The 23,464-nt window shown below is 44.5% G+C and overlaps 2 protein-coding genes and 1 long non-coding RNA gene across 7 annotated transcripts in view; 1 reads left to right on the forward strand and 2 right to left on the reverse strand.

Annotated features, from left to right (window-relative positions):
* The window catches only part of VWC2L (von Willebrand factor C domain containing 2 like), a 52,389-nt gene extending 36,864 nt beyond the window's left edge, over positions 1 to 15,525 (reverse strand). For all 4 annotated transcript variants that reach the window (XR_003923951.1, XM_030018161.1, XM_030018164.1 and 1 more), the window contains exons 1-2: positions 15,369 to 15,525; positions 12,772 to 13,238 (exon numbers count right to left, since the gene is read on the reverse strand). Coding sequence is in view for 3 of the 4 variants with exons in the window: in XM_030018161.1 (XP_029874021.1) it covers positions 12,772 to 13,182 (411 nt within the window). In the remaining variant the exon portion in view is untranslated. The remainder of the gene's footprint in view (positions 1 to 12,771; positions 13,239 to 15,368) is intronic.
* On the forward strand, positions 15,139 to 17,440 carry LOC115342922. Its single transcript, XR_003923952.1, has 2 exons — positions 15,139 to 15,303; positions 15,472 to 17,440. It is a non-coding gene; the product is annotated as an uncharacterized LOC115342922 (long non-coding RNA).
* The window catches only part of SPAG16 (sperm associated antigen 16), a 420,853-nt gene continuing 413,950 nt past the window's right edge, over positions 16,562 to 23,464 (reverse strand). For both annotated transcript variants that reach the window (XM_030018160.1, XM_041124471.1), the window contains exon 16: positions 16,562 to 16,912. In XM_030018160.1, the coding sequence (XP_029874020.1) occupies positions 16,710 to 16,912 (203 nt within the window). In that variant the 3' untranslated portion in view covers positions 16,562 to 16,709. The remainder of the gene's footprint in view (positions 16,913 to 23,464) is intronic.

Consider the following 23,464-nt stretch of genomic DNA (forward strand, 5'->3'; position numbering starts at 1 on the left):
AACTGTGGTTTCCAAGTGCACTCATTTCAGTCCTATATGTGGGCTGTCACCCAGCTCAGAAGAGATCTCGGACCGAGTTTTAAGGCTGCAGACTCCTGTGATCAGCTGTGATTAATCCAGTTGGCTTCACTCAGACTCGGAGTCTGGGGCTCATACCCCTCCAGCAGCTGGGAAAACGGTGCCTGAGACCAAAGTGTTATTTGGTACCTAAGTATTTCAAGAGCCAGTGGATCTCGCATCATTAAAACAGACTATATACAGACCTGTTACTCCTTAAGACTTCCTACTCTATGAATTTAGATGCCAGCTCCTGATTTCCTCCAGGCATATTTAGTACAGCCACTTCCAGACACTTTGGACCTCTCCTCACCTTTTCCAGAAAAGACTTTGAATTGCATGGTACTTTCTTCGTACCTGAGTTTTCAGCCTCATGGAAGAAAGTTTACATCTTTGCTGAGGCTAGCGTACAGGCTGCTCGCAGCTACTTCAAATTCTTGCCATTGCCCTCTAGTCATCTGTTCTGAGATCCAGTTACCAGGATTTATTGGGCTGCTCTCTTCCCCCTCCTTCCTACACTCTCCAGCTAAGCTTGAAGAGGGTATTTGTACAAGAATGTCCCATAATCCCATACTCGAAGACTTCATCTCATTGACAAGGTATCATGAAGTGGTCACGTAAGGACTATGTCCTTGTGCCGTCTGACTATTGCACAACAGCCCTTCATCAATTATACACAGCTACTAGCAAACAACTACAGAGCAATACAAACTTTACAACTATTATATCACAAATACTTGACATTTCTTTTGAGGAAGGAAATAGAAAAGCTTCATGTAAGTGTTTACAACCATCTAATCATGTTACAATAGACACATACTGATCATCATGCAGAGGCTGTTCAAGTTGGTAGAAGACAATCTAAGTATTTCAACTGAATTGAATAGACCTGCAAACCTTAATCAGGCATGTTAGCTCCCACCTCCTTCAAACAGCAAAAGGGAAATGGTGCATAAGTATATGCCTTTTCTAGATTATACTGCAAAGTGAAAAAACGCTTTTCATGGTAGTTTTACTGAATACAGAGTTGCAATGATTTCTCCCCCTTTGAGAACATGTTAGAAAAAGAAATGCAAACCCCTTAAAAAAAAAGAAGATGCCATCATCTCCATTTCTACTGATGTCAAGGCAGTTTTGAATGCAATGGATCTAACCTGGTACTTCCGCACACATTTGTCAGTACCTTGCCTTAGATTCGGATCTGCTAGCTGTATCCACATGCGCCTCCTGCCTACGTGTCCCCGGGAAGGGCTGGATGTGTCCAATCCCCTGCGAGTGCTGGACTCCAAGAGAAGTAAAGCTGAAAACCATCGCTGCTGGCAATCTCTCCATCTTTTAGTTTTCAAGAGACTGTGTGCCAGCGCTCATACGGATAATCACATTCAGCCTCTCCCCTCAGACAGGCTCAACTGATAGCATCCTCCTCTATGCAGATAAAACAGCAGGAAAAGCAGAGCGATGTAAAGTGAAGTCTGTCAAATTGGGCACTCACCTCTTAAGAGTAGCTATAACTTTTAATGACACTAAGGACAATGGCAATTCTGATGGAAATGATTTTTGTAGCTACAGTTTCAGGTGGTGAATTTATTGGCAGGAAGCAAGGAAGGGGAGAAAGTTAAAAAGGACCTGATGAATAAAATCGGAGGCAAAAATGGTTTCCGCGTTACAGCTGAGGTGGGAAGTCATAAACCAGGGGAGATGAATAAAAAAGAAACCGGGATAGCATTCATTGAAGATACTCCTGGAGTCAAAATTAGAATCATTTTCATTGTTATTGAAATTGCCTGTGATCTCAGGCAGATTAGCAGGAGATTGCAGGGAAGTCCAGAGAAAGCTTTCAACTGAGAAATTTTGCAGGTGCCAAACTGCAGAGAATGGGCTAGCTAGCGAGTCCCCCCTGAAGGCCAGACTGAAATCAGCCCATTCCTCTTCTGCGATGCTCACTTTGCCTTTACTAATCAGCAGCACATAAATAACTGTCTAAATTGTGTTAAAGATTTGGTAAATGGCTCTTGTGTGTGTGTGTGTGTGTGTGTGTTTGTGTGTGTACATGTGCACGCACACACCACTACAAGAACGTGCATTGGGCAAAAATTTCACTCATTTTTGTCACTCCAAAAAATAAAAATCATCCATCCAGCTAGTGGACACAGTATCAGTTATGCTACAGAAATGGTAATGACTTGGATTTTCCATAGGTGGAAAGTTGCTCAAATAAACAATCTGGTGAGTGATTATAGACGAGTACAATCACTGAAAACACCATCAGGTTGCAAATGATTTTGCAACAGGAAAAAACTACTAAGTCATTAGATAATTTATTTGCAGCGAAAAACTGGAGCTGTATCCTACTTGCATGGAGTACTAGCAATACAAATGAACTGTGCCATCCAAAAATTGAAAAATGCTTGCACCATACTGCAGATCGGCTAAAACAAGGAGCTGGCTTCCAAGAAGCAGCAGAAGTGGATGCTGAGATCCTGTATTTCTGTGGGAGCCCCCAACATGCATACAAACATTACTAATGTAAGACTGAAATGAAATGGCAAATGTCTCACTCAATGGAAAGGACAAGAGAGACACAAATACATTACTGAAAATATTTTCTATAAATGGTCACTCCATCCTATACTCAAAGCAACCCCATCACAAGGAGGTTGAAGATGACTTGCCTATTTTCTTAGCCTACAGATGCTGCAGCTCTCCAACCTAAGCTCGATTTTAGTTACCCGTAACTGCTGCTTGTCTATTCTATTCACAGCTACAAGAGTCTTTCCAGCAGGCTGGTGACCAGGCTTGGATTCTGGAGATGGAAATGCATAAAGATGCTGTCATCCCCCCAGGTCATGCATACCTCTCCTCCCCTCAGCCCCAGACCATGCCTGTCCATACCTGGAAACAAAATTATTCTTGTCATCCTTTTGTAAAAATTCCCGGGGATCTACTACAGATCAGTAAGCCAGACGAGGGACAGAAGCACAGAAGATGTGCCTCACCATGGGTATCCTGGGCCTGCATCTGATGATTCAGGATTGTGATGGCGTCAGGAGCTTTGTACTCATATATTTGCTATGTGCCGCACAATTTGATGGGTTTAAAAGGCTCCTGGAACCACGTCTGGATCTGGAGAGTGACTCCTCCATTAGCTGATGAGAGAGAGACAACCTTGAGCTGAGCCCTGGCCCTTTTTCCACGGGAGCTGTGTATCTGCAGTCTTGTGGTTGCTTTTCTCTCCCGAGAGCAGCAGTGGAGCTTGCCGTAACAACATGACTTTGCACTTCTTTCATAAGAACGCTCTCTGTGTTTTGATATATGTCTCATTTTATTCCTTACAATAGTTGCACCTCACCTACCCTGGGGCCGAGGGGACCGGCATTCTCTATTACTTTGGTGATAATTTTTATGACTCTATTACAATACATTTTTAGTTCAGACATGCCCAGTGCACAGGGAACAGGACTTCTTTTGAAAGGTTACAGATACGACAGGTGGGACTGTGACTCAAACGTGTGATGCACAGCCCTGTTTGGACACAGACAAAATGTTTGTGTGCGCTTCACATTTGTTAAGCTCCTTTTAATACCAACAGGGAAAGCAAGCCCAGCTGGCAGCTTCCTGCTCTCCATTCCCTCCCTGTCAGCCCTTGCAATGAAGGAGCCTTGTCTAGGAGAAAGCCTCCTGGGGCAGAGAGAAAGGAACCGAGGACCTGCTCAGAAAGGTGATCCCTTTCACGTGTGTTTTCCCTATACCTGAATCTGCTGTTTCCCTCTTCATCCGAAAGATGGGAGGAGGTGGCGAGATCAGCTCTACATACTGATAAAATACTGAATTTGTATTAAGGAGGTAGGCATAACATAACCAGCCATCACTGAGGAAGAGATTTGGATGTCGGTCCCATCCCTTCTCCTGCAGTTTTCTGTCTGGATCATCAGATGCGCTTTCCACAGCCACAGTACAGGCCAGGCAGATTTACACCAGTGACGGATTTGGCCCCGTGACTCTTTTACTCACAAGATACCCATATGATGGCTGTTTGGCTGAACTGAATGCAATCTTTGGAGTCGGTCTGCTTTGTCTGAAGACAAGCTCCGTGTCTCCGTGCAGCTCAGGCAGCTGGAAATAATCACCCTGGCGGGTGACTCCTGGCTGGGTCGTGGCAGTCAAGGGAAAGTGTGAGCTCCTCTTGCTGTAGGCTCCACGCTGCAGATTTCAGTGCTGTATCACCCTCAGCCTCAGCATTTCGCACAGTTTTGCACCTCTTGTGCCCTAAGGGAAGACGGTCCCACCCCCTCGGTACTGCAGCGGGAGCTCCTGCATCCCACCAGCACACAACTATCCTCCCTCCTTCCCCCGAAGGAGCAGCTCCTTCCTGAGTGCTTTGCTCTTGCTCACCTCTGCCGAGCTCAGGATCCCCTCCAGCATCAGAGCTGGAGATAAGACCTCATTACTGATCTCCATTAACACGCTCCGTTGCTGTACTGCCCTTTTCTCCTCCCAAGGAGAGACGTGCTGGCTGAACCCAAGTGTATGGCCGAGGAGCGGTTAGGAGCTGACTTGCCTTTCTCCTTAACAGTGCTGAGGGTACAGGAGTTCAAGGGTGCCGAGCACCCACGATTACATCTACACACACTTCCCCTTCTCGTTCGCTGTCTCCAGCTGTGTCCTGCCAAGAAGTGAGCTGTGGTTGCACCAGTGGGTTAACATCACGAGTCTGTCTGGGTTTGCTGTGGTTTTGGTTTCCTTTGCTCCTGGGCTTTGACACCAGTCCTATCTTCTTTGCATGTTGAGAGGTGGGAGAGGGGCAAACACATCATATCAAATACTGACTTGTTCCTGGTTGCTTTTCTCTCTTGTTCTCCATTATCTGTACTTTTTTGATAGCCTAGCCTAACTTTTTACTTTCTGGCAGCTGGCAAGGAGGATTAGGCTTCATGGGAGCTCCCTCGGGCAAATCCTTATCTTGGGTCAGCATCACGCATACTCCACAGAGGAGTATCTAACTGGTACCCAACTTTACACCAGTGTAACATCCCAAAGGCCCACTTGTGATCCATGGAGCTGCAGCAGTTGACAGCAGCGTAGAACCTGCCCCACCTGCCCCAAAGAACAAAGCAGCCTTTTACTAGCTGGCACTATGGAGAAGGCATTTTCCAAATTCTCCCATCTGCCCTTTGTATCCAGTTGCCATTGCTTAAACCCTCAGGAGAGAAGCCAGCAGGGTCCAGGAGGTTTCTGTCCCTCAGGGGACATTATGACATTTGGTTATGAGCACAAGCTGGGAAGGATGTGAAATGAAAATGGGTTTGAATAGGTTATCTGCGATGAGAGAATATGCTGGGGTCTGCTAACACAGGGAGCATACTCGGTTAACCCTTAGTCAGAAAGGTTTTCCTGCCTGGGATGACCACAGTTAACAAACTGAGAGATTACCGCTTTGAGGAGCTGCTTCAAACCCTAATGCTCCTCCAAGCATACTGATTTTATTATAATTCCCAAAGAATTACCTCTGAACTGTACCACAGAACAAAGAGTAACGCTACAAGTATTTTTATTTTGCAACTACACCGAGCATTGTCACTACATGACTTATCTAATTATAGTCTTAAAAACAATAACTAGGATAAGTAGCTAATTGAGCATTATTTTTAATGAACGCAATTCTGCATAAAGCACATTCCAGCAGCAACAAACACACACCTGCACTTCCCCTCGCTCTGGTAGGAAACGGCTGTCTAAAAGACTTCTTGTCAACGATCTGTTAACATTTCTATAGATGACATGCTTCTTCACAAGTTGACGACCTGAGGACCTCACGCTCACCAGCCCTACAGAAACGTCTTGGGTGACAGAGATGGACACAGCTTGGGAGAGCCAAGGGATGAGCGCTTCTCTCCTTGACCCCACTGAGCATTGCCTGGCACGATAATAAAGCCTCAGACTTGATTCTACCGGTCTTGGAAGGAGCTGGTAACAGTTGCATGTACTACACATCCCATTTTCTTAACAGCATGGCTCCGGCAGCGATGGAGGGGAGAGGAAGTGCCAGAGCTTCTTCTCCAGCTGTGCAGAGATATCTCCTCTCTTTCAGTAGGTCTCTGGACAGCCCCCAATTCTGGAAGCAAGTAGAGCCGATGGGCTATTTCCTGGAGCGAACATCTGAAAGCCCAGTCACAGCTTTGGCGGTACAACTGTTGGGCACATGTTAATTCCTGTGTCATATTTACTGGAAAAATACCAATCCCTTGGGCTTGCATGTAGAGGCCAAACTCTGCACTGCGCTCCTGCACCGGTGCACTGTGACTAAAACACAGGGGCTTGTGCTTAATTCCTGCTGATTTTGAATTGTGCTGATGCTCGAGTTTTGGGTCTCATCTATTTCAATGAGGAGCTTTGAGAGAGTATGTGTGTAGCGCAGCTGGCACCACTGAGCTCCGAGCTTTTGGGGCCTCCATGTATTACTGTGATCTGGGTAAAACAACAGCATGGATTTTTTTGTAGCCAAATTCTGAATACAGGCCCCTCTTCTTTCACCTATTGTAATAATATACTTGTGCATAATGTAATACATATGTTATAGAATCAGTAGCTAAGTACATAACATAATTTAAAAAATAGGTATCACTATAGATCAATGTGACATGCCTATCTATTTTAGTATGTTTTCTTGGTACAAATTATGACAGAAATACAGTAAGTCAGTAATTTCAGATTCCTTTGCATAGACATTGTCACTGTAATTTTGCCAGGAGGGAGATAATAAATCGTACTTTTCCATCTGACTGATGTTCTGTTTCCCCTGTCTGATTTCAATGGCTGTATGCTATCTTCAGAACTGGCATTGTTCATGGCTCCTTTTATTAAAGCACAGGCACGTTATTGAAATTTCTTTTGTATTATGATTTTCTAGCCGTACATGAAATTGCAGAACACACAAGAAGAAAAAAAAAGCCCCATTTGTTTGAGTCATAGCAGAAAAAAACCCTGCTGCACGCATCTTGGAGAGAAAAATGCCAATATTAAAATCGGGGGCCCATGCTGGCTTGGATTAGTAATCAGTTTCGTGGAATTCACGAGTGAAGATCTAAAAACTACTAGTGATTTGGATGACTGGTTTAGTATACTACCAAAAGGTTTTAATAACGCTAGTTCTTGCAATGATTAGCCTGCCATGATTTGAGCACTTTCCAAGATTCACCAGGAAACTGAACACTCATGTAATAGCGGAGAAAACTCAGTAAAGAACCTTCCTTTTCTCCCTGCTTTGTTTTTCTAGTGGCCTAATGAAGCTCCTCAGATTTCAGGTGTCGTACCTCTATTCTCTCACGCTGATATAAACCACAGCATCCACAGTCCAAACCTGCAGCTGGACGGTTCAATACCCCTGGGCAGGGCTGAGGGACTCTCAGAGCAGTCCCCTGCACCACCCCAGGCACCGGGTGGTTGTACGCTTCTCCCCGTCACCTTCCCCTTTCAACCCAGGGCTGCAACAAACTCTTGGTTTTCACCTAACAGCATCATCCCGTCAGTACTGCTCCGGGAACGTCCCAAGGGTTTCATTCATATTTGATAAGGTTGCACTCCCAGGCTGGGTAACTAGTGGTCAGGGCAAGGCTGTAGTTTGCACCACTTAATTTCTATTTCTGGCATGGTTCTGGGGGTGGAGAATCACTTCTTGGTTTCATTGCCGCCTTTTCTCCAGTGGCAGAATGGACACACTGCATTTCAGGGACTGAGAGATGCTGGAATAGCAGCTGAATACACTCTTACATGTGCTAACGCCTTTTGATGAGAAGTCTTATTTTGTTAAGTTATATTGAGATAATTGCATTAATAAAACATTTTTAAAGAGCATTAACAAAGGAGAAGGAGGCGTCACTATTCTGAAGTAAAGGTTTCCATAATGAGCTGAGAATTAGTATATGATAATGCTATGCTTATATAGTCCCTCATTTATTTTGGATTCTGATTATACCCCGAAGATCCCTGTTAGAACTGTGATCCCTACTGTGCAAAGTGCTGCTCAAGAAGACATAAAGTCAGTGAGATACAGAAGCCCTAGCTGAAGGATTACAGATGATTTGTGGACAAAACAAAGCAATGAACTTAAGATATAGTGGCAGGAAACATGGGAAAGAAAAATAAAGAAGAACTCCAGCAGTGAAATCCTGGCTCTTTTCAAGTCAGTAGAGATTTTGCCCTAGAATGAAGCTACAATTTCCCCGTTCCTGGATTTTTTGTTTCACAGTGCAGAGGCCTGCGAAGGGGCAAGGGTTTTCCTGCCATCCCTCCACACTTGTGCTTGATGCAAGGGACAAACCTTTGGGCATCATCTAGGGGCTTTCTGAGCGAGGGTGGGTTTGGGAGCAGTGAAGGTGGAAGGGGAGAGGACAAGAAGGTGGAGGAGTCACTGGGAAGGGCAGGCAGATGAAGGCAGCGGTTAAGCATTGGCAGAGCCAATGGCTAGAAAAAATTGCAGCTCTGTGCTTGGCAGAAAGCAGGGCAGCCACTGAAGAGCACCCAAAAAATATCCTACATGTTCAAGTTCACAACTGCAGGTTGAAGCTGCTCTTCTGACCTGAATATTACCAGGAAGGCCAACTTGTGATGCCAAAACCTCTCATGTTCCCACCCAAAGAATAACTCACCCAATGTCCTGCCAGGCAAATGGAGATATTTTAATGTCCGTGGCTAGAAAATTTCTGCCATTGACTTTGAGAAGGATGGCACCGTGCTACCAAAACCCATGTCACCGGGACTCACTCTCCTGTAGGGACAGGGAGCAGTTCCGGCCTGTAGGGTCTAAAATGAAGAGAATGTTTCAAGATGTCAGCTTGACAGTCTCTTGTGATCCGATCATTCATTTTCCAGCGACGGTATTTTGCTACAAATTCATATAGGTCCATAGAAAGAAGTTTATGGATATGCCTGTATCAGGTGATGAGAGATCTAGGAAGTTCAGAAGTGATTATGGTCAATCTGACAACCTAATCCTTTTCAAATGGCTCCTAACTGTGGCTACAAATGTACCTTAAACCACGCCATAAATAGCATTTCTCAAAACTGGGTAGGCATGTGGTTTCCTGTCAGTAAGTTATGCAGGAGAGTAAAAACTAATCAGCACTTAGGAAAACTGTTGTCTCACTGACATTTGCACGATTCCTCCATAAGCTGCCAATGAACATCCATCACGCTGGCGGTACACTGTCTCCTTAAGTTTATATAAGCTGCTATCTGGGAACATTAATTTAAAAGACAACGATGTGTACTTACAATAACCGAGACCGCTGAGTTGTTACTTGCTTGTTTTCTCTCTCTGGGAAGAAAGGGGAGGGCTAACAACCTCCCTGAAAGATCTCTGCTAGTACAGGCAAGCTCAGAGCACTTGGGACTTGGACCTTAACCTCCAGGACTGAAATCAAAACGCGGCTGATGTGTGGGAGAAAAAGCAAGCTGCTAAGTGACCCCGAGAGTCCCTGCCAGATCTCTCTGGAGAAAACGGAGAAACTGCCTGAGACTTGCAGCATCCTTCACACCTTCCCTGCAGCCACCGCAGCTGCCTGCCACTCTGTGTTTGCCTCTGAGAGGGACCGGAGGAGCCCCGAGAGACCAGATTCGAGGCTGACAAGGACAGAACCGCACAATGAGGTTGGGCAAGATATAGAGGGATCCCAGTAAGAGCCACCAGACCTCCCCTTTGTCCTGCGCACTGCTCCACAGGAGTCAAAATCCTGAACCCCAGGCAGCAATCTACATATTAAACATGTTTGAGTCAGATCTTGATTCACATTAGGGAGACCGTGCGGACCTTTTCTGCGAGGGTTTCCAGGTGGAACCGCAGCCTCAGCTGAAGTTGGGGATAAGTCCTAGGCAAACTAGATGGCTTGTTGTCATGTTTATATTTTGCTCTTATGACTGTTGTAAGTCAAAAAAATCAGAGGAAGAAGATCAGTTCACTAGAAGAAAGCTAAATATTCAAGAGATGGGCCTTTATAACTACTCCTTTACCCTGAGATAGTCACAGTTACTGTCAGTGGTAAGAAAAAAAAAAGGTTAAATCGCATTTGGATTTCTCACCCCAAACCTAAACAGAAATCTAGAAACAAGGCAGGAAGATTCTCCCAAATGGAAACCTCTCACAGACTTTGATATCCTAGAGAAAAAAATTTCCTAGAGAAAAAAAAAAAAATCCCAATTTGTGAAAGATCATGCAGTTGAAATTTCTACAAGATGAGTCAGTCCTGGTGCACACACACAGACACACACTTACAAAAGATTTTTAAATGGAGGCTAGTTTCAGCCATAACTAAGCAGTGACAAGCACTTCTGTGGATGATGATTTGGAACCTACATATTAGCGAAAGTAAATCAAGTGGGTGAAAGGGTTACGAGCCCACCTAAAACAGTGCCTCTATTTCCACTGAAAGCAGTCTGTTATTGAGTCAGAATGACTGGAGAAAGCCTCTCCTCTTTGACTTGAGCGTGTGTGGAATAGACTTCAGAAAGCCTGCAGACCTTATAAATTCAACAGGACAAGGGAAGAGCAGAGTTCAGAGCCTGTAAAACCTACGAACTGCTCAGAATTTCATCTGTGGAGATAGCAGGTAAAATCTTTGTTCCGTTGAAGTAAACAGCAAAATGCTTGGATGCTTCAATGAAGTCAAGATTTCACTTCATAGCAGCAGTTTCCTGAATCTTGAAGTTCTGTCCTGAATCTTGAAGTTCTGTGTTTCCTATAGCATTTATAAGGTCACAGTTAACAGGTGCTCCTTCCCCCCCCCGCCCCCAAACACCCCTGGAAGTGCACAGTAATCTTCCATCGCCTGAATCTCTTCCACTACTTAGAGGAAAAAAAGAATTTCACTATTTATTCTAGGTAAACACATAGGTTTCAAAAAAATCAGTTTCCGCCCTACTCCACAGGGTATCGAGCTCTCAGCAAAACACAGGCCCAGGTCAAAAGCTCAGCTGTCAACTAAATTAAGTCTGAAGGATCTCAAATGAGTCCTGGACTGAAGGTTACCATGTGCAAGCGTGGCGTGCCACCATCTACTTTGCATTTCTCAGAGGGTACTGTAACTTCGCTTTCCACGCAACACCCAACAGCTTTTGGACACAGCAAACAATGAGCCAGATTGCTCTAACTCTCTCTAATGGCTTTTCTCCCCTAAATTCTCTTTCTCTATCCTTTAATCCGTTATCAGGGTGCAATTATTTCTTTCAGGAAAAGTGATTAGTACTTTTGTACTTCATTCACATGCAAAAGACACTTTAATGAGAAGATCCATCTCATCATTCTCCCCCTGAAATCTCTCCAAAAAGAGTCCTTCTAACTTTCTCCTTCCTAAAATCTCTCCAAAAAGAGTCCTTATAACTCTCACACAAGAACCTGACCGTGTGTGAGATTTAGAGCTAGGTGGGACACTTCACCACCTGACAACACAGCAGTCAAAATGGGACCACTGAAGCATGACTGTGGGATGAAGTTGGGCTGGGCCTTCCTAGGGCGAGAAGAAACTGTTATTTTAGCAGTTCACAAGATCAGCATCTTCCCATTCCTCACCAAAGCAGCAAACAGTGGATGAGGATGGCCCTCAAGAAGACGTTCCTCATGTATTTGTTTTGCCTTGTGTCTATGCCATTAAACTGTCTTGCCCATACCGAGTGATTGCAGTTACAGATGGACAGAAAAAGATGAACATAAACCATACATGATAGAAGAAAGGAACTAAACACTACCTTCACTGAAAATGAAAATATCTGGGAAAAAGGGAATTGTGATCTTTGTTACTGAGAACTCGTGAAGTACACAGACCTATATGGAAGCATTTTCATTGTCAGAAAAGAAAATAAATTGGCAAGTGTATAATGAGATTGGGCATACAGCCATGAAGAGTTATAGGCTGTCATTAATTATGGAGGTACGAATCTTAAAGCCATGCGACCTGGGAGAACAAACTCGTGTATGTACCTAGTGCCTTTACAGACCTGGTTCTTCGTTGCAAAATGTTATTTTCCTTAGCAGAATTGAAAACATGCAGTCAAACTCATTAGAATGAGAGATGCAGGTTGTGTAAAGGGTAATGGTTTCTGAAAATCTGGTCTTATTTTTAAGATATATTCCAGAAGGATTTCTTTACAACATTCCTAATAGGAACTCAACCACTACAATTAAACCCCGTACTTCTCATTACTTGAGATGGTCACCTGCCTAGGAATTCACCTTCTGCCATTCTAGACAGCCTTATCACAGTTGAAATGACAATATTAAATATAGCTTGCAGTCTACTTGCTTGCATTCTCATACAGTTAGGAGTAACAACTCTCAGTAACATGCCATCAATTCTTGCTATCCAAATTGGAAAAGGAGTTCTTAAAAAGCACTCAGTAGTGGTTTACCACCATTTTTGCAGCCACCATTGGTAGTCCAACCTGATTCATGCTATGAGCAAAGAAGGAGGTTGTCTGGAGTAGCAGATTCAGAGGGCTGGCATTTCACACGGGGGCTTTTGACTGACCATTGGCGCTCAGTGAATGTACATAAGAGGGGAGGTGGCAGCTTTTACCTTAGCCAGACCTGCATCACAACTAAAAAGGACTTCAGCTTTAGCATCAATTAATAGCCGTAAGCAACTACTGAGTGCCTTTGTGAGTCCCCGACAGAAATACAATTCCTACAGCATACTAATATTAAATACTGAAGAAAGGGCTTCATACCTTAAATTCCTCCAGGATTTTGTAATTTTTCCCATGATATTCACAAAAGTTTTTCACTTCCTTGCATTCTGGACAGCATCCATTGTGTTCCACTTTTGTACACTTTGGGTGGATTTTAGGGCATTCCGGTTGATCGCAAACAGGTCCATCCTCAGTACAGACACAGGGACAGTTGGAATGTCCCGGGAAAAAACGTTCTCCCAGTTTGTACACAAAGCCACTGTCATCCACACAGCCCTTCCCTCGGTAGTCATCAAAGATCAGATTGTCATTACTGGAGGTCTGGTCCCCTTCATCGGCGGGGTAGTCTTCATGATTGATGGCAGCTGGAGTGACCAAAGCAGGGATTACAAACAGAAGTATCCAGGCTTCATGGATATGAAGAGCCATCCCCCTCCTCAGCGTCTCCATGGGATCTCAGTGCCAGATAGAAACAGCTGCTTCCATAGGGAGACCAGTGTTGTGGTCTGAAAACAAATATTTTAAAGTGAGAACAAACTCAGAATTCTAACTAATACTGACTTATAAAGGCCATAGTTTCAACCAGCACCCAAGAACAAATCAGTGCTTTCAAACTGCACAGATAACTATCACCATTTCATTTGAATCAAGCCTCTTCTCAATTACTGTTGAAGAGAATAAAGCATATGAAATACAGAAATCAGAAACACATGGCTGTAAGCATATACCCACAAAATATCTCTATAGAAATGGTGGCTCACAGAATCGATCTAATTTTTACTTTCCTCATTCGTGCAGCTGAGTTTTCTGATGCACCAGAAATTAAATTAGCTGCCTGAAATTGCATGGTGATGGGCAGCTCAGAGGGATTTGAACCCAAGTTTAAGCATGGTCTTAACCTCCCGCTGTGGCCACTGTCCCTCCGTGCTATGTGTGGTGCACAGCCCACTTCATTAAACTGAGGTGGGAAACCCGAGTTGGAAAATGAGATAAGCATAATCTGTAGGTAGATCTGTGTCCAATATGAAAGATAGTGCAGGGTTATATTTGGTCTGCGAGAGGTGGAATAGTACAGAATTTTATATACAGCATTTCTGAAGAGGAAGAGGGACTGCCTGGGCTACCAACACAGCCCAGCCTGCGGCAGGTACATATAATCCCGACAGAAGCAAAGATGTAATTCACCTTCTCCATTATTCAGCATTTCAGTAATTCCCAGAGAGGAACGCAGAGAGCAGGATGTTAAATGCCTGCGTAACGCATGGAGCCGCTGAAATGTGTTTGCCTGATTAAGCTGGAGCCTTTCTAAAACTTTGGGAGCGACGCAGCATGGCCCGACCTTTGGAGAGCTCTGCTGAAGCGGTCGAGGCGAGGACTGACCCAGAGAGGGAGAGGAGCTTCGCGCTGCCCCGGGGGAGAGTCAGCTCCGGGCGAAGGCTCAGTCCGTGTGTTTTGGGTGCACTATTGGCTGCCCGCGGTGCCACATCACTGCCACCAACGCACCGTCCTGCCTGCACACCAGCCAACAGCCAGCGCAACCCCAGCAGCAAAATGGTTTCTGACCTCTCCTAAGAAAACTGGGCAAAGTATTACAGGAAACTTTTAAATGAGATGAAGTATTAGCATTATATGGCTTGAGGAACGACGGAGGCAGTTGCTGGCACAAACCAAAAATGGACTGTTTGGATGTGGGCGTCATTCCTTCTCTTCCTCCGTTCCCATAGTGTGCACACACAGGTACACACGCAGTATATACAAACATGCATTAACCTACACACAGAGGCAAACACGTACTCCCCCTCCGCCCCTCTGGGAGCTATTTTTTGTGTGTCGGGATTTTTGGTGGACTGCAGATGTTCGGCAATTAATTCTCCCTTAATCGAAGCAAAAATGCAGCAGCAGGAGGAGAAAGCTTTAATCCTAGAGAAGCAGCTAAGGGATCTTGTTGACAAAGCAGTTTTTCCAAAGCCACAACAGAGGGAGACACCGGATATTACACAAGCTTTATCAAATTCAAAAGCTATCTTCTTAATTGAAGTACTAGCTACGTTTCCATCATAAGGACTATGCACCCTGTTACTACTATCAGCGATAGCTATTGTAACATGTTGTTTGGAAATCAAGTGATTCATGCAGATACGGCTGCTTTAGGTATCTACAGAGCAAAGACTCTTGCCCACCTAAATGCTACAGGTAGGTTGCAACATTGCAGATCGGTGGGCATTTAAGGGGGAAAAAAAAAAGGCAGAAGCAAATGAAGAGGTTAATGTCTGAGGAAATGTGAAACAATGGAGAGAATTTGTTGAAGTTTGATGCGGAAGCTCTCCAAATTATAAAAAAAAAAAGTTCTCCAAAGATCATAAATAAGACCACTATATTTTGCTACAGCATCTGAAAAGTCCCACAGCAACTCACAAGCACTCGGCTCAGCAGCAATCCTGGAAATCAGACAGACTGCAGACGGCTTGCACGGACAGATTTCAACAAGTAAACAAATGCTGCTCAGCTCAGAATTAGTTTACAGCTGAACTTTCTCATCATTTCTCATCATGAGAGAGGCCAGGATCGTAGGTAAGTCTCCGAGTAAAACGCTTCCATCCGCCTTCCCTCACCCCAAGTGAATAATTTACACTTACCTAATCAGACTCGATCTGAAAGCTGAAAGGGGTCACAGGCCAACATGGACTAAAAGGTTAGAAACAGATTAGTGAAAGCAGTTCCTCCTAATCACATTTTCAGTGTTGACTCACGGACAAGCCTTTTTCCTCCACCTCCCATGGCAAAACACGGGAAGGCGGCAGCCCGGCAACCACAACATAAGAATTACGCTTTAACCCAGCGTTCAGGATTCAAAGCGAGCAGCGGCGAAGCGGTCCAGAGGCAGGGATGCCGCGGAGAAACCCCGATGCCAGCAGCACAGTCATCGCGGCGAACTTGGGCTGGATTTCCTCAGGTCTTGGGCGGGGGGGGGAGGAAAAAACCCCATCTATATCCCCTCCCTATGCCCAGCGGATCTCTTGCGATTCAGGATTTGCCACGGCGGGGGAAGGGGGGGGAGAGGGGGCTGGTTAGGCTGTAGGCAGGCGGGAAGGGGAGGGCGGAGGAGCCCCGCGGCCGGCGGGCGGGCGGGCAGCCCCCGCGGCGGGCCCCGCTCCCCTGCGGGGACTCCTCGGGCCGGGGGCCGGGCATGCCCGCGCTGGGCCGCGCAGCTCCCCGCTCTCTGCCTATTAGTATTATAATTAATTTTTTGAGGGGCAAAAAAAAAAAAAAAAAAAAAAAAGAAGAGGGATGGGGGGAGGAAAAAAAAGAAAAGAAAATCCAGCGGCGGAGCGCTGGGGCCCCGCGGGCCTCAGCGCGGGCGCGCCGTGGCGCGGAGCGGCGCGCTTCCCCCGCGGGCGGCGGTGTTTCCGCGGGGCTCCGCGCTGCCGCCGCCGCCGCCGCCGCCCCGCTCAGGCCGGCGCCGGGCGCTTCCCCGCCCGCAGCTCCCCGCGGCCGCCGGCTGCGCTCGCCGCCGCTCTCTCCAACTCCCGCTCAGCCCTACCGGCCTGGCGGCGTCCGGAGCGTTTGCTGCAAGGAAGAAGAAAAAAAAAAAAAAAAAAGGAAAAAAAAAAAAAATCCTCCCCCCCTCCCTTGCTGCATTATTAAAACTTCACATCTTCCCCCAGGCTGGCACTGGGGAAGGGGCGCCCAGCTCTTGGGTCTCGTGTTGTGTGCCATTAAAATCAATCTCCTTGCAATTCGGCTGCTCTGTCATTAGGCGTCATTGTAAAGCTATTTCTTCAGAAACCACCGAAAGAGAGAGGCTTGATGTTGGGAAAAACACAGTGTCGACAGAGAGAGGGAGAAATTTTATTTGGATAAAATGCAGAATAATACTCCTTTCGGGCGATTATTCCCGCTGCAAACATTACCTATGGAAACACGTCACTAAGCCCTCGCCACTATGTTGTCAAACCATGTTCTTCCTGAGATTAAGGTTACGTTAGGCAGGGTGCTGCTGCTCCTCGGGTCCAGAGACAAACCGTACCATCGGCACCCCCAGAAATTAACTGCTCGGCCCTGGGATCGAAGATAACGCCGTGCACTTCGCCGCCGTGGCCCCGCAGGCTGGAGAGCTGCCCCGACTCAAGTTGCAGAACCTTAAGGGATCCATCGCTGCTCGCCAGAGCCACGATACGACCTGAAATTCAGAGGAAAGTTATCGAGGTTTGCGAAGGCAAAGTGACAGAGCCGCGCTGGAAGTTTTGAGAGCGTTGCTTTAAAGACACCCATGCATACTCCTGTTTTCTGAGATAAATTCTCAGAAAGTTGGACAGATCAATGAGATTGGATTTTGGAGTGATTAAGCGAATCTGGAGACCCTGGCATGCGACTCTGTAGGAGCACTGCTATTTTACTTATATTGGGATACAATTATTCAGGGGCAGATTCTGACACACAGACCGTGCACCGGAGAAGTAGATGCTCTTCTGATACCTGGAGGTATCAGCATCAGACCATGCTCTTAATGCTGCTTTTCTTGTACCGCTCTGTAAGAAATTAAGATGTGGGTTCTCAACTGAATTTCAAGGAGGTCAGGCATCTGACTGAACTGAGGGCCTTGCTCCCTTCTGTCCTTCTGGAAAAAATGACGATCATGAAATTGTTAGTATAGAATTGGGTCTAACAGTAGAAAAAATAAAAGAAAACCTAAAAAAGGTTCTCAGGAGTTCCCAGTTTCTATGTGTTTATTTATGAACCAAATGGACTCAGTTTTCATCACTCTCAAGGAGGCAGAATGTGTTCATAAGTTTATTATCTTCCTGCTTAAATAAAAGCAGAGGTAACAGCTGGTAAGTGATATGTTTGAAGCACTTTTTATTTATCCAGCCACCACATAAAGACTCTCCCCTTTTAGAAATTAACTATGATAATAATGAGTTTCACATACAAAAAAAAAAAAAAGAGGATCAATACATTCATTTCAAAGCCGATGTGGTCCTCCCAGCAGCAGGATCATTGTACTGCCAGTCATGATCTTGGTCAAACACCTTTTTCTATTAGGAGCAAGTTCAACATACCCTCCAAATGATTACAGCTCTTTTTATGTATCAGGATTTTCTCTCTGAAAGCAAAGACATCGCCAGCAGAGGAATAATTAATATTGACACTGACAAAGTCAGTCTGGCACAGAGGTCATAATTTTTTGGGCAGATTATTATGAAAAACGGGAGATATTTTGCTATTTTTAGTCATTCAGATAATTCACCAAGTAGCCAATGGGAACATATTGCCCAACAGAAGTTAGTATGGAGGAATCTGTCCAAATTTTAATAATGGGCAAGCCACAGGGCCTTGGGTGTGCCTACGTGATGTATAGTTTATCCGGGGAATATATTGTCCCTCCATTCAAACTAATTCGTAACAATGATGTTCTCTGCTCTGCTCCTCGAAATCCGATGGCTTCATTTGACAGCCCGGGAAGTAAACAACTGCCATTTTCTCCATTTATCAAAGGAAAGACATAGTGCAAAACATCTTACAAATGCATTGAGAATATTTAATCACAAGTTCTGCTTAGTGTGGTCATGGATATTTGTGCAAGAAAGGGAACTAGAAAGTAGAGCTAACCATGATAAATATGCCCTATTTGCAAACCTTTATAACTACCCGGCTTCTTCATCTAGAACAAAGCCTGACACAGCAAAGATCTGTAGGATGGATTAGAGTGTCCAAAGCAGCAGATGTGAATATTTATTATAAACTCTCTTCCAGCAAGTCTTTGCTGACAGAAGCATTGCATAGAGATTTCTCTTGTAGCCAGACTCTCCAGGCAATCGCTGGGATGACTTCTCGAGGAGCCAAACAAATGCCATTTCGCCTGGAGCCCTGACACCACAACAGCTGGGCAGGGGGTTAGTGTCACTTTCAGCTTCTCAAAACCAGTAACGAACCCACTCGTTACAATGAGAGAGGAATGGGAAGGAGAAAAGATTTGGACAACTGCAGTTCACTTCCCGAAAGTAAGGGCAGGACAGACTGATAACTGAGAGAACAGCGCTCCAGTGTCGAATTCACCCCCCCGGTTTGGCAGCAGAGCAGGAGCAGACCCCAATGCTGCGTTTTTCTAAGCTCTTTGCTAGATAAATCATACGCCCAAAGCAAAACAATAGCACTCTCATCCGGTCAGTCCATGCCAATATTCCGACAGTATCAGGAAATGACAAAACCAATAGGAAAACAGAGGGACAATAAAAAACGACTAGCTAGGAGGTACAGTAGTAAACTGCACGTGCCTTCATCGCTCGTACTCGCTGGGGAAAGGGTTTAGGTGTATGAGGCAGCCCTAGTGAAGAATGATTCATTTCATATGAATTTTTGTTAGCTGAGTTATGATGTGTTACTATCATTGACTATGAATACAGCCACTTCCTTGCTCAGTAGCAGCAGGATGCACAGGCAAATGCATGCGAGAAGGAACGAAAGGGGAGGGGAACGCACAAAATGAGAACATCTCATTTCCGTCACCCTTTATGTCAACACTGATCTACGCGCCTATAACAATTTGCTCATTATAATGTAAATTTACTCCCTCCTTCCTTCCAAAAGGAGATGTTTCGTTTTGGAAAGAGGGAACAAATTGTGTTTTATTGCTCTTTCAAAATGTTCTCCAATTAGGAAAGCAAACAAAAACTATTACATAATTGTCATGCAAAGCTCTGTTTTTATGAAGGATACTTACTTGTGCACTAACAAAGGCACTTTGATACAACACTCAGAGGAAGATAAAAGCCTGGAGATAAATTTTTCTTTATACCTTTGACCAAACTGTCAGGTGGGGCTGGTCTATGCAAACGCACTGAACTCAGCAGTTACGCTGATTTGCATTGAAATGAACAGTTTCTCCTTAGAAGATGCAAAGCCTCGAAGACTCTGACCTCTAGATCTCACAGCCTCTAGATCTCCTGCTCACGAGGCTTCCAAAGGACCTGCTCTGGATCTGCTGGTGCACCTCCCGGACAGGCAACACGGGGGGCTAAAATGAAGCTTTGCTCTGGCTGGCCCCACGCCAGTCCTGAGCCCATCCTTCTTCCTCAAACTGGCAGACGGGACTGACGACAAAGCACATTGCCACGACAAAGAGACCCTACAGTAGCAGCCTTTGTACTAATTACAGCTGATTTGCTGTTGCCCATTGCTAGAACATAGGTACTAATTTTTCTGATGTACCCCTATTATGTCCTTAGAATAACATAAGCTCTGACCATCTGGTCACTTGCTTCGAAAAGAATGCAGCGAGTTAGAAAAGGTAGAGAGAGAAAAGCAGCAAAGGCAATGAAAGGTATAAACAGCTTCTGTGCAAGGAATTGTTAAGAGGGATGACAACTTACCCCAGAAAAAACTATTTGCCCTCTAAAATGTACTTGGCCGATCATGCTTTCTCCATATGCAAACCTCAAGCTTCAGTCAGCCCATTGTATCGCCGCTGCTTCCCCGCCTGGAGACCCACAGAAAAATCCAGAGCTGAGCCAGACCCCAGACTACCACCCAGGTGGTGTGGGTGAAACGTGGAGTTTCCACCAAAATGCTAGTCTGAATCCCAGCTAACGTGGGAGCCGCGAGGCAGACGGAGAAGCTGTGGGAAGCAGTGCAGCATGGGACACGGTATTTCTATTTTCGTCTTGGATGAAACTGAACTTCCTCTGAGCGATCGGTGCACTTCAGCTCCCTTTTTTCCCCAGCATTTGAGTAAGCTACGGCTGTAGGTTTCCAGTCCTGGTGTCCTACAGAGAAAAACTCTGTTCCTGATCTCATGTGTGCTACCTCGCCAGGCTGCCGTTTCCAGACTGACAATGCTCTTGTTTTTAGGCATTGACTAATTACAAATGCAGTGCTGTTGTTTGGGCTGGAAATACATTTCTACTTAATAAAACAATAAAAATTACTCGTGGCCTTCTAGAAAAACTACTCCTGATACTAAAACCATCTCTCTATATTGTTTTGAGACCAGAACTGAACCCTAAAATCAATTAGTACCTCAAAAGATGCGATTACTCTTAAGACATGTACCCCACTGTCGTGGTTTAACCCCAGCCAGCAACTAAGCACCACGCAGCCGCTCACTCACTCCCCCCCACCCAGTGGGATGGGGGAGAAAATCGGGAAAAGAAGCAAAACCCACGGGTTGAGATAAGAACAGTTTAATAGAACAGAAAAGAAGAAACGAATAATGATAATGATAACACTAATAAAATGACAACAGCACTAATGAAAGGATTGGAATGTACAAATGATGCACAGTGCAATTGCTCACCACCCACCGACCGGCACCCAGCTAGTCCCCGAGTGGCGATTCCCCGCCCACTCTTCCCAGTTCCTATACTAGATGGGACGTCCCATGGTATGGAATACCCTGTTGGCCAGTTTGGGTCAGGTGCCCTGGCTGTGTCCTGTGCCAACTTCTTGTGCCCCTCCAGCTTTCTCGCTGGCTGGGCATGAGAAGCTGAAAAATCCTTGACTTTAGTCTAAACACTACTGAGCAACAACTGAAAACATCAGTGTTATCAACATTCTTCTCCTACTGAACTCAAAACATAGCACTGTACCAGCTACTAGGAAGACAGTTAACTCTATCCCAGCTGAAACTAGGACACCCACTTTGAAGAATGGGGTAATTAAAATGAATTATCTTGTACGGAAATCTGGCCCTGTAAATTTTCCAAATGTACATAAAGTTACGGGCCTAAGAAAGGCCATAGCCATAGTGTCAAAAGCAAGAATCTGGCAAAAAAAAAAAGAAGTAATTTTACTGGAGTCTGCACACTGACCCAAACATGTGAGCTAATTAAAATCAAAGTTATTCCATTCAGTGAAGCTCAGTTATGTTACATATAAGTAAGCAACACGCTTTTTTCTCATCTGCAAGGAACTTTGCATACCTATGCTGCTATGTAAATACTAACAAAACCAAAGCCACTCATGTGAATACAATATGAAATCCATCTCCTAATTTGAATTGGTGGATAAATTTAAAATAGTGCTGGTATGTTGAAGCAATCTAATTTATTACTGCATTTCTTCAGAAGACAAAACTAGACAAGATTAATTTGCTGGGTTGATGGAACCAAATTACTTGGGGTAGAGGGAACAAAACCTGTACTTGTCAAAACACAGTTTGACAATTTATATTCTGTAAGAGCCTAACAGAAATCACAGCCATGATTACCGTCTTCTTTGTAAAATGAATTTTGAGTGAACACTTGCCAAGACCACATTAAGTACTGCTTTACTGGTTTATGCGTTCAAACAGCTGAAAACAGTGACATCTTTGGACTGGGAAAGCCTAAAAAGCAGACCAGTTCACTGGTATTAGGCTCTGACAGTCAATGAATTATGTTGGCCGAAGCCTTAAGATTTCATCTTTAAAACTATTCACAACTGTAAAGGCTCTCAAGCAGCTGATTTCTCAAACCGTTGGAAACAGAGCCCTCTTCAGAGCAAAGGCTCCAACAGACCTAACCTGCCCGCTTCGTCCCAGCGCATCCCGCTCACGTTGCACACTGCTACATACACACACTGCTGTGTCGGAACAAACCACCACCACCGCTCCTCATCGGCGAGCCCTGTATAGACAAGTTGAAGCACTAAACTTTTCTTCAGGCAAATTAATTTACAAATTATGCAACATTCGATTATCGAATACTCTGAAAATTCCTGCTTTAGCAGACAGGTACTTAATGTTTCTAGAGTAGTCCAGCAGCTTAAATGTTAATAAAATAGTATTGCAGCAAAAGTCACAAACTCCACAACTTACTGTAGCATGTTAGGCTGCGACATTCATACCGATAACTAGCACTATGTTAGGCTGAGACACTCATACTGATAACTAGCACTGTTTGCTGTCTCAGAACAATTTTCTTCCATAGACTCAGCAGCTAACATTAACTCTTTTGCTCAGATACAGAGCAGAACAAGGACAGTGAAAGATCGAAAACTCTCCTCTCTGTTCCAGCAGCTCTTACTCCCAGAGCGAACGGACTAGTTGACATGCTGGATGTGGACAACCGCTCATAGTAAAAGTACAGCAGTTACTTTAGACTTTCTTGTAAATAATTCAGATGTAGTAACTTTCCCAATATGAAAATACTTGCACTGCCTAACTGTAAGCAAAGCATTCATCTTCAAAGACACAAACCCAGTTATTTCTTGTTTCATTAAAATTATAATCTTGCATGGATTTAAGAAATTCTGTTTATCATAACTAAATAGAGAAGCCTGAGACCATTACCAATGGCAGAGATGAAATAACATATCAAAGAAAGAAAGAAAGAAAAGCTTTGATCAATAGGGAAATGATTTTTATACACATCAGAACCAATTTAAAGAATTCTCTAGGATCAATTTAGACAGACAGAAATGCTTCTCAGCATTTATTACCTGTGGAGGGAATATTGATCCCACCCATTGATTTCTCCTATGCACATAGAGCAGCATCTGGTTTTGTTGTGTTTTTTTTAAAGAAAGATGCCCCAAAGTGGAAAGTATCAAGAAACTACTTATATTTTAAGGACTTACGTTAATGGTTCAACCAATGTATTACTCAGAACTTTAAAACTCTATTCAAGAATAGGCAAAATGTAATTTAGCTTAATTTTGGCACATGATTGTTAGTCAATAGAATGTATTTTAAATGAAGGGTTTTTTTGAAATCTTACTTACCAGAGGCTACTAATTCCTTACATAACACATTGTA

This window comes from Aquila chrysaetos, chromosome 6 (genome assembly GCF_900496995.4).
Source record: "Aquila chrysaetos chrysaetos chromosome 6, bAquChr1.4, whole genome shotgun sequence".
Taxonomy (NCBI): Eukaryota; Metazoa; Chordata; class Aves; order Accipitriformes; family Accipitridae; genus Aquila; species Aquila chrysaetos.